The sequence below is a fragment of the Gymnoscopelus microlampas genome (genome assembly GCF_963454915.1).
Source record: "Gymnoscopelus microlampas genome assembly, chromosome: 20".
NCBI classification, from domain to species: domain Eukaryota; kingdom Metazoa; phylum Chordata; class Actinopteri; order Myctophiformes; family Myctophidae; genus Gymnoscopelus; species Gymnoscopelus microlampas.
In genome coordinates, this window is record NC_139957.1 from 40015350 (window position 1) to 40026938 (window position 11589).

Below are 11589 nucleotides of genomic sequence, written 5' to 3' on the forward strand. Positions count from 1 at the left end.
CGACTCTCTTTTTTAATAGTTAAACATTACAAAGTGGTTATGGTAGTTTCCAAGTTTAAAAATGAATATAAGTATATAGGTACACTACGGAACAATGTTTTTTCAGTATGAATGTTTTAATTAATACTCTTTTTCTTTCTACTTTTTTAGGTAGATTGATTTTCCATGCATCAAACTGTTTGGATATCCAATATTTTATGGAATTTCACTCCTTAAAAAGTAGGGGACTTTTTTTTGAACACATTTATGAAACAGATCACTATTGGAGATATGATAAAAAAAAATATCTTCAGAGCTGGTAATAATAAAAAGAAATCTATTGGTAATAAATAATCTGTTGCAAATGCATCTTTGTCTATAAGCATTTTGAGTAAATGCGAAATATATCTAAGTTGTTTTTAGCGGTGCCAACCGCTCTATACGTGGCTTTGACTCGGTGTCTGTGTGTGTGTCTGTCTGTGTGTCCGTGTGTCCGTGTGTATATGAGCCTGGGATGAGCACGGCAAAGAAGCAACACATACAAACACACGCACACACACACACACACGGACTTGGAGATTGCCTATGCCATCTCTCCTCTCATTTGCCACACGTGCCACCGGTTATCAAAGAGGGGTCCAGGGACCCCCAGAGACGTCCGCCCGTATGAGCACGGGATGAGCACGGGATTTTAAACAGCTATAACTCCAGTTTGCAGCATGCCACCAAGTCCAAATTTGGTATGTGGACTTAGACCACCAATAGGGACCAGCATGAATTGCTGAAGCCCCGCCCCCTGTCTTCCCATTGGCTCGCCTTCAAACAGCCATAACTCAAGTTCGCAGCATGCTACGGAGTACAAATTTTGGACATGGACTAAAACCACCAATAGGGACAAACTGTCATTACTTAAGCCCCGCCCCCTCTGTCTGCCCATTGGCTGGGCTTTAAACAGCCATTATTCCAGTTTGCAGCATGCTACCAAGTACAAATTTGGTAAGTGGACTCAGACCACCAATAGAGGATATGCGTGTGACATCATCATCAAACCCGGAAGTTATGCAGGAATGCCTACTGAGTGTCAAAAAAATACTTTCTGGCCTTGACAGCCCATGCATGCAACAGAAAAGTCATATCTGATTGCATTAAACAACATTAAACAATGTTAAACTCATTTTGCATGTTGCTTTGCCACTCGATTTGCCACTCGATGTGCCATTCACTTTAAGCATACGCATATCCTCTATAGGGACGAACTGAAATGAGTTAAGCCCCGCCCCAAAGGCACCGCTTCCTTCACATTTTTAGCTCTGCCTGTGAATATGTACTGTTCCACTCTTCCATGTACTGTTCTCATGTCTTACTAAATAAAGTACATCAATCAATCAATCCATTTTTCAAATGGTATATTTGGAGGTTGCCCCTTGCCCCCCCCCCCCCCCCTTAAATTTGATTAAGACTCAATACAAACATATCTTGATATATGCATCTTTTTTAATAGGCACATAAGACTAACAAACATTAAAAAATGTTTATAAAATATTAAAATGTTTTTCATTCTAATAAAGATCCAGTCACAAGTTCCACACGCAGAGAATTTCTCATCGGCCAATCAGGAGCCGAGAACCTCATGTGGGAGTGGGAGGAGCTTCAGAGCCTCAGAGATGGTTATGTCAGTTATGTCCAAAAAGAGGCTCAACCTTCACTCTGTACGGTTTAGTGTCGTCTTCATTGAGCTGTGATTTCTCCGTGATCGTTCTAGGTGGAAACCTGACATTAAACTGCAGTAGTTCACCCAAAACATGGACTTATTTTCTATCAATTACACACCCCATGAAGCCTTGAATTCATTGTTTTTGTCGCATTCCTAAGCCAATAACAATAGCCAGTCCCCTACTGACCAATGGCCCGGTCATCGAATTATTGGCTTGGGAATGCGGGAAACATGAATTCAAGGCTTCATGGGGTGTGTAATTGATACAAAATAATAAGTAACTTTCTGGGTGAGCTACTCCTTTAAAAGGGATAAATTAATAAAAAATAAATTAATAAAATAATACAAAAGTATATATATGTGTGTGTGTGTGTGTGTGTGTGTGTGTGTGTGTGTGTGTGTGTGTGTGTGTGTGTGTGTGTGTGTGTGTGTGTGTGTGTGTGAGATCCAGGTTCAAAGACAATGTTTTAAATGTAATTTTGTTCTTGTTAAGATTGGCCAAGGGGTTTTATGCAACTTCTTTAACAGGGACAGCAGTTATCCCATTAAAACCGGGAAAGCATCCTGTGTCTTCACATTTTTGCTTTGGCTGTTAAAAAAATAGCAGATATACAAGCTCGTACATCTGCCATTTAAAAATTGTTTTGAGCTCTTAAAAGGGTAAAAGTGAAAACATAATTTCTCTTGTGCCCATAACGCTTTGGAGAAAAAAAAACATTTGATCCGTGGGTCACGTGGAGGCGTTGGAGAGACTGCTGTGATGCTCCTTCCACTGCAACACCTGCCTGGATAAACCCTCCACCTCTGACACCTGGTCCAGCAACTGAACCACAGCCGTGTTCTGTAAGACCACACACACAACACACACACACACACACACACACACACACACACACACACACACACACACACACACACACACACACACACACACACACACACACACACACACACACACACACACACACACACACACACACACACACACACACACACACACACACACACACACACACACACACACACACACAATGTTCAAAACTAGCAGACTAGCACGAATAGCTTGTATATCTGCCATTTTAGCCGACGCAAAAATCTAAAAATGACAGATGCTTTCCAGGGAATTTAATGGGTTAAGCCCTTCTTTTTTCATGTCAAAACATCTTAAAAAATGTTTTGGGGATATTTTCCATCAAACCTTTCCGCATCGCGACACGTTGTGAGCTTGTAGATCTGGTATTTTCAAACAGCTGATGTATATGTTAAAGTGCACATGTGGCCCATAATCGCTTCTTTTGGGCTGGTTTTCCTAGTTCCCTTGTTGCTTGTTTCTCTCACAGAATCTGGTAACACTGGCACCAAGGCAGCACTGCCAGTCAAAGCAACGACTGGCCAATCACAGCGTGTCCTCGCCGGACATGCTTGCAGAGAATCTTGGGTAATGAAGCCAAAGACGATGGCTGCCGCGTTATTCGTGTGCAAGGAGCCCACAGATGGCCCAAACTAGTACATAGTGCTGCTTTAAGTATGAGCTCTCACCAGCTGAACCATGGACTGGTCCATGGTGGGAACGGAGCGGACAATCTCCAGGTTCCTGTCCAGCTTCTCTATGAAGTCCACCACCATGCTGATCAGCTCCACCACGTACCTGCAATAAACACAACACAACACACCACAATAAACACAACACATCACCACAATAAACATAACACATCACCACAATAACACAACACAACACAATAAACACAACACAACACCACAATAACACAACACTTCTCTATGAAGTCCTCCACCATGCTGATCAGCCCCACCACGTACACAATACATCAAGACAATAACACAACACATTCGCCCCCATTGTACCACAAAGTATAAGACGGTTAAGCAGACAAATTGATTTAGTCGATTATGAAAAACAATTAAATTCTTACTTTAAGAAAATGTAAAACCTTTTTGATTATTTTGATTAACCTACATGAGCAAGATTAAGTCACTTTTACTTTTGGTACTTTAAGTACAGTTTGATACCAATATACCTTTGTACTTTTACTCAAGTAAATTTTGAATTCCGGACCCCCCCCCCCCCCACACACACACACACACACACACACACACACACACACACACACACACACACACACACACACACACACACACACACACACACACACACACACACACACACACACACACACACACACACACACACACACACACACACACACACACACACACACACACACACCTACCTGTGCAGATCAGCCTGTATGGGCAGGTTGGTTTGGTGCATGGGTCTCATCAGTCTCTGTCTGAGGCTGCTCTGTGCCTTCAGAACCTCCTGCAGGTGACTGGAGAACCTCTGGACCGTCTCCAACCGCTGGCCTGGGATCAGCAACAACACAAATCAGCTTTATTGTCACATCACATGTTTACAGGTGTGTGGAATAAATGCTGCTACTATGGAATCTAAATGAATGAAATCAGTCGTGGCGACTGAGAACCCATGCAGTATGTCGCACTTTAGCCCAGTGTGTTGTGTGATATTGTCTGGCCACGCGAGGCTATGATATCATATGTCCGTGTGCGCTCAAGCATGGGGAAAAATGCATTCTACTACATATGCTGCCCCCAAAACGTGGAATGCCTTACCAACATTTTAAATGTAGATATCCCCCCCCAGACGTAGATCTGCCCCGCAATACCCCACAAAGATCATTTATCAGTTTCAATGTTATAGTGTTCCAGTTCCAATTTGGTGAGCTCATTTTGTTTCATCACTTCCAATGTCACTTGTTAACATTATGATAACCACTTGAGGACTCTCTCCTGATTGGATGAAATTGGTCCGCCAACCCAAATAATATTTATACATACTTGTCTGTGTGCTAAAGAGTTTTACTCAGAACCACAACAGACTTACTCAGGTAGAACTTGTGAGAAACGTCTGCAGTGTCCTTCTCCAGGCGTAACATCTCCAACTCCGTCTGCAGCTGAGGACAACAACATGGATGTTACTGTATGTGGCAGTGTCGATTTTGTCGACTAAAACTATGATGAAAAATGTTCGTCGACTACCTTTTTTCACTGACGAAAACTAAATAAAATAAAAACTAATCTACGACGACTAAAACTGAGACTGAATATATTGACAATTTTGTCAAATAAAAACTAGACTAAAATGTTAGGAAGGGACTAGAGGAGAAGAGATTCAATAGAACTAAAGGACAAGTCATTTTATGTTTGATTGCGCTCGGGCGCGGCGCTCTGAAAATAGCAGATCTACAAGCTTGTAGATCGGCTATTTTCAGCATTCAACCAAGTGTAAAATCAGCCAGTAGTCGACTAAAATCTTATGATATTTAGTCGACTAAAACTAGACTAACAGTAAAACATTTCAGATGACTAAAATATGACTAAAACTAAATGGAATTTTATTCAAAAAACTATGACTAAAATTAAATCAAAATGTGCTGTCAAAATCAACGCTAGTGTGTGGAGGCTGAAGATAATGGATGTTACTGTACTGTATGTGGAGGCTGAAGATAATGGATGTTACTGTACTGTATGTGGAGGCTGAAGATAATGGATGTTACTGTACTGTATGTGGAGGCTGAAGATAATGGATGTTACTGTATGTGGAGGCTGAAGATAATGGATGTTACTGTATGTGGAGGCTGAAGATAATGGATGTTACTGTATGTGGAGGCTGAAGATAATGGATGTTACTGTATGTGGAGGCAGAAGATAATGGTGACCTGCTGACAGCAGCAGGAGAGTAAAGGCCTGGACAATCCCAGGTCCTGTAGGGCAGCCGAGAAGCATCTGCCCCCCCTCCCCCAATAAACTGTCTCTCCTACACTGTCTGTCTTTCAGCCGTCTGTCTCTCCTGACCTACAGTCTCCCTCTCAGCTGTCCTGCTGTCTGTCTCTCCTACACCGTCTCCCTCTCAGCTGTCCTGCTGTCTGTCTCTCCTACACCGTCTCCCTCTCAGCTGTCCTGCTGTCTGTCTCTCAGCAGCCCTGCTGTCTGTCTCTCTCTCAGCTGCCCTACTGTCTGTCTCTCCTACACACGTCTCCCTCGCAGCTGTCCTACTCTCTGTCTCATCTACACTGTCTGTCTCTCAGCTGTCCTGCTGTCTGTCTCTCCCACACTGTCTCCCTCTCAGCTGTCCTACTCTCCGTCTCATCTACACTGTCTGTCTCTCAGCTGTCCTACTGTCTGTCTCTCCCACACTGTCTCCCTCTCAGCTGTCTGTCTCTCCCACACTGTCTCTCTCTCAGCGTTCCTGAACCATTATTCCAGTACCTCATCAAGCCTCCTCTTCATTTTGAAGTGTTGTTCAGTTTCCTGGAGGGAATCAGAGACGACACTGATGTCTCTGGGGACAGCGTCCAACTCCTCCTGAGGACGGACAGACAGACAGACAGAGGGAATAGAACCAATAAGAACAGGGTTGAAACTAAACTGTTTCCATCTGTGTAGTGAATGTGGTACAAGTTGTACAGTTATTTTGGGTGAATGTTGGCACTAGGAGTGATGTGGTTATCATGTTACTTGACTGCAGTATTTTCTAGGGCTGCAAATATTGATTATATACTTATCTTTGATTACTCTGTCCGTTACTTTGATTAACTGATTAATTGAGAATCACATACAGTTTATATATATATATATATATATATATATATATATATATATATATACATGCATGCGTGTTTCTTTTTTTTAACTACATTTTTATCCCACGATTTTGCAACCCATTTTTCACCCAGTGCCAATGCCTAAGCTTGTAATCCTGTACGCTACTCTCCCTCTGCCAGCCTGGGGAGAGCCCCGAAATGAGCTCATGCTTCCTTCAACACATGAGGAGCTAGCAAGCCACTTCTTATCACCCAACAGGGGGGGGGGGGGTTTCCCCGGTTGGACGTAGCGCGTGGAAGGAACACGTTATTCCTACCAGTTCCTTTCCCCTCCATCAGGCGCCCCGGCTGACCAGGGGGAGGCGGTATAGAGGATACTGCATGTTTTTTGTGTACCTACCCTAGGGGACACGGGGAGAACATGCAAACTTCACACAGAAAGGCCCTTAAGGATGCTTGCATGCTTCTAAATCATAAACATTTTCTTTTACATTTCACCTATAATAACAACAATTATGTTATTACATTTTAGTAATTACATTTTTTGTTTGACCGTTGCAGCCCTTGTATTTTCTCCTCACCTGTGATATGGTTCCTCTGGCAACACATTTAGCCAGCAGGGCGGCGACTGGTGTCACAGTAAACGGAGCCTTGTCCCACTGATTCATGCTGAAACTAAAGAGAGCACTTTGATCAATTACAAAATGGATTGTATTCATTATTCAACAAGGTGCAAAAAATATACATGCAACGGTGTTAAACAGCTATATATTCTGAGTGTTTGTTCGGTAACAGGGGTCTCCCTGCCTCTCCAGCTCTTTAACCCATTAAGACCTGGAACGCATCTGTGTCCCTTTAGATTTCTTTGGCTATACAAGCTCATAGCGCGGCACCGAGTGCCACGCTATGAGCTTGTAGATCTGCTATTTTTGAAAAACCTTGAAAACATTTTTTTTTTATTTTTTTCAAAAAACTGTTAGGATTTAGAAAACATTTTTAAGAATCGCCTCAGGATACCAGTTTTATCTATTCAGGAGAAAGAACTCATACAGGATAAACAAGTAAAGTTAGCAGTGATGACACAATGATTAATTTGCATCATCACTGCTAATTTTACTTGTTTATTTATTCGGGCGACAAAATTGGAAGTGGAATTGTTGCCTGACAGCAACAATACCATTGCTGTCGGGCAGAAACCTCTTATCTCCATATTCTATTGTGTAATGTATGTAATGTATTTTATACTTTAGTTTGGCCATTCAAAAATAATAGATATAGCACGTCACCGAATGCCACGCTATGAGCTTGTAGATCTGCTATATTTCTAATTGTGACAATTTGTGCAAATCTTTATATATATATATATATATATATATATATATATATATATATATATATATATATATATATATATTCCTTTTTTTAAGCGAACATTTTTTTACTCAAATCTTTGCTTCTGGAGGTCCCTGGCACTAAACAAAAGTTTGATTAGAACTACTGCTTTATATTACACACAAACGCCATTTTTGGAACAGTTCTGTCCTGATAAGTTGTTATTTATTTAATTTATTTTTATCAATGGGATTTAGGGAGGGGTTGCGGGGCGTGGCTACTGGCTAGAGACGTCAAGACCACGTGGTTGATGTTGAACCAATGGAAACATCGAAAACAGAAGGGCGGCGCGGACACTTTTGAAAAGATTAAACCGTTTTTTATTAAATTATTATATACAAACTAATTAATCACATCAATTATATCATATAAAGTCATTACATACAGCTTTCCTAAAGAGACGTGAATGTGTCAAACACGTTGATATTTATTAGTAAAATAATAAGCCCGTTAGTTCTGTTGAAGTTGATGTTAAAATGCATGAAAATAGCCGATCTACAAGCTTACAAGTTCAACGCCTCAATAGTAGATCGGCTATTTCCGTACCACACCTGTGAATGAATAAAGTAGAGCTCTATCATGTGTAGATCGTATGTTAATAATAATAATAATAATAAAACAAACCTCACCGTTCAGAGTTGTTGCTGTTCCTGCTCCGTCTTCCTCTGTGGTGTTTGACAGAGACACTTCCGCAGTTGAATAGGAAACAGTATTGTTCTCTGCTGCCACCTCCTGGACGCACTGGAGAACTTTTGTTGTTGTTGCCTACTTGCCTTGCATATTGATTGATTGATTGATTGATTGATTGATTGAGTCTGTAGGCTACAGTTGGGGGGGTAGGCCTACATCATTGACTGAAGTGGTTAATGTATATGTTGTAATAATAATCAAAATCTATAAAGTAACTAGTGACTAAAGTTTTCAAATAATTGTAGTGGAGTAAAAGTACAATATTTGCATCTGAGATGTAGTGGGGTAGAAGTAAAAGTATTGAAAATCAGAAATACAAAAAAAAAAAAAAAATTAGTACAGCACTTGAAGTACTTTCCACCACTGCTGAAAAGACATTAACATGAACATGAAACAAGTTCAGCTATCTATAAAATCTATGAAAAAGTTTAATCTGCAACACAATTTTATACAATATGTAGTGGGGGTCCCTGCTTCATCTCTCCCTCTGCCAGGGGGGGTCCTTTTGGCTTGAAGACTCCTGCAAATACAACCTCCATTCATACAGTAGACTCCATTAAATCACACCATTAAATCAAAGTATAGTTCATGTGCACTCAAAGTCTCTCCATGCTAGCTGTGATTAATGTACAGTTGTCATTGCAAGTTGATGTGGATGAATGAATTCTACACATTTTTACAACAAAACAAAGTTTACAGATCATATGACACTTCCACTGGTGGCATGTGATAACCCACATGAAAATGTATTCATCCAGGGGGTCCCCAGCAATTTGGCTGTTCAAAAATAGCAGATAATATACAAGCTCATACGCTAGTGAGCTTGTACATCTTCTGTTTTTGAATATTTCCCTGGGGGGTCCCAGGGTAACCTATGCAGCAAGCAACATTTATGGTATCTTGCGACGCGTTGTGAGCTTGTAGATGGGCTATTTTCAAATAGCCAAAGTATACTGTATTAATAATATATAATAATATTAATAATAATCTAAATCTACAAAGTAACACATTTTTCAAATAATTGCAGTGGAGTAAAATGTACAATATTTACCTCTGAGATGTAGTGGAGTAGAAGTAAAAGTACTGAAATTTGAAATACTCAAGTAAAAGTACCTCAAAACTGTACTTAAGTACTTGAGTACGTGTACTTAGTTACTTTAAACCATTGGGTTAACTCTAATATATAGGTTGTGTGGCCAGTGTGAAATCCATGGGGTGGCAGTGAATGTGGCTACAAAAGTTGACCACTAGATGGCAGTATAAGTCTTTAGTTTAGCACACTATGCACTAGTTTCTGTCTAGATTCTGTATATTGGGTCTACTCTAAAGTATACACATCATACACACATAGTGGAATGTCTACTGCCTATATTATACCTCTATCGTCTACTGTCAGAAACCAGAATGGATTTTTTTGTGTGTCTAACGTATATTTCCGTGAAATTTCACACACACATTCCCACTAGGCCGAGGAAAAAATGCCACCCATTTCACATTGGCCTGTTATAGCGCCACCAGCAGGTCTAATTTAGCAAAACACATTTTTGGAACAAAATGCCTCAAATCATTAATGAAGTGTCTGATTGCCGTGCAAGACCTAAGAATAAATGGCACCCTTTTCACATTGGCCTATTATAGCGCCACCAGGAGGCCAGAATAACCTACCTGACCTGGCGGAGACCTGTGCTCCGAGGAGAACTTTTTCTAGTTATTGTAATTGTCTCCGCCAGGCCGAAAGGCATGGCGAGACAGACAGCCTACATATATGGGCATAAAAGGGACCTCGGTCTGTCCCTTTCTTCTCCATACATGGGCATAAAAGGGACACAGGCTGACACGTCTTGAGAAGTCCGGCGTGACGTAGTTCTATAAGATATAAGATTATAAGATCCTCTGATCTTATAAAGTACTAGGAATTTATTCTGGGTCTAGCAGAACCAGGTCTCCTGACCTCCTCACCTCCGCCTCACCCGGAAGCAATTTCGGCGATTTCCGTTTCCGGTTTTAGCTTGAAAGATGCGATTTTGTAGGCCAAAACAGGGCAAAACACGTTTTTTCCACACGGTATAAAATAGGAAAGGAGAGCCCCGCCCCCGCTTGTATATTTCTTTACTCTGGACGACGAACAGTTATCGTTTCTGTACACAGCAACGATATCCGAATCCGATCCGATGCTAAGCTAAGGATTTCCACCTTGCGGAAGTGGGGCGGAAATACGTCTACAGCCTGTTTGGGAAGCGGAGAAGAGAAAGTAGAGAGAAAGCATAACTGTTTCTTGCTTCTCTATGTATCGTGTGTGTTTATAAACACGGCCAGATAAACCAGTGGTTCTCAAACTTTTTCATGTCAAGGACCCCCAAATAGACGCTTATTACCCCACGGACCGCCATTTGAAAAGATAAGCCAGGGACCCCAATAAGAGAAGGTTTTTATGGCTCTCTAGCAGTGATTCTCAACCATTTTAATTTCAAGGACCCCCAGTTTAACATGCATTAGGGCTACGGACCCCCATTTAATGGCATTTATATCACTGGGACCCCAATTCACATTGTAAAATCAATGTTAATGTAACTCTGAGAGTGTACAAATGGAACCAAATGGACCCTAACGGGTCCATTTGGTTCCATTTGTACACTCTCAGAGTTACAGACCCATAAGGGTCCATTTGGTTCCTGTCCATCATTTAGCTGGGGACCCCCTGGAACCACCTCAAGTACCCCTGGGGGTCCCCGGACCCCACTTTGAGAACCAACGAGATAAACGATCAAGCAAAAAGATGCACAATTCTGTGGCCGGTTGAAAAGGGTTATAAAACGCAAATCACTGGCAAGGGGGTGTGTACATTATGAATAAACTCTGGCACTCAATGTGTTAATAATGTAACCTTTCAAATCCTACTTCAGACTGGTACGGTGCTGTGTGACACGGACGCTTGTAGATTGAATGAACTCTGAGGAGGAGCGTTACCAGTCGAGCAGAGGACACGGGTTCTGGACCGACTGACCTCACGCTCCCTCGGGTCCTCAGCGATAAGAGCGGCGAGGCTGAAGTCCGCCGGTCGCACGGTCCTCGAGATAATACGCCAAGGAACAGATGCACACGCAGCACACACACAACAGGAGAGTCAAATAACTCCATATTCGGACGTCGATATGACGTCACGGAGAGCAATGA

General features: G+C 41.6%; 1 protein-coding gene across 2 annotated transcripts; it reads right to left on the bottom strand.

Annotated features, from left to right (window-relative positions):
• Positions 1-1474: 1474 nt before the first annotated feature.
• On the bottom strand, positions 1475-8383 carry haus2 (HAUS augmin like complex subunit 2). Of its 2 annotated transcripts, none has more exons than XM_084044324.1 (7): positions 8355-8383; positions 6915-7008; positions 5999-6094; positions 4614-4683; positions 3943-4075; positions 3233-3341; positions 1475-1737 (listed from the first exon to the last, which is right to left on the bottom strand). In XM_084044324.1, the coding sequence occupies exons 2-7, from the start codon at positions 6999-7001 to the stop codon at positions 1708-1710; spliced, it is 525 nt and encodes a 174-aa protein (XP_083900450.1). In that variant the 5' UTR covers positions 7002-7008; positions 8355-8383; the 3' UTR covers positions 1475-1707. The 2 variants fall into 2 exon arrangements, with proteins under 2 accessions (XP_083900450.1, XP_083900449.1); XM_084044323.1 differs by having other exon boundaries at positions 1475-2534.
• Between the last annotated feature and the right edge of the window lie 3206 nt (positions 8384-11589).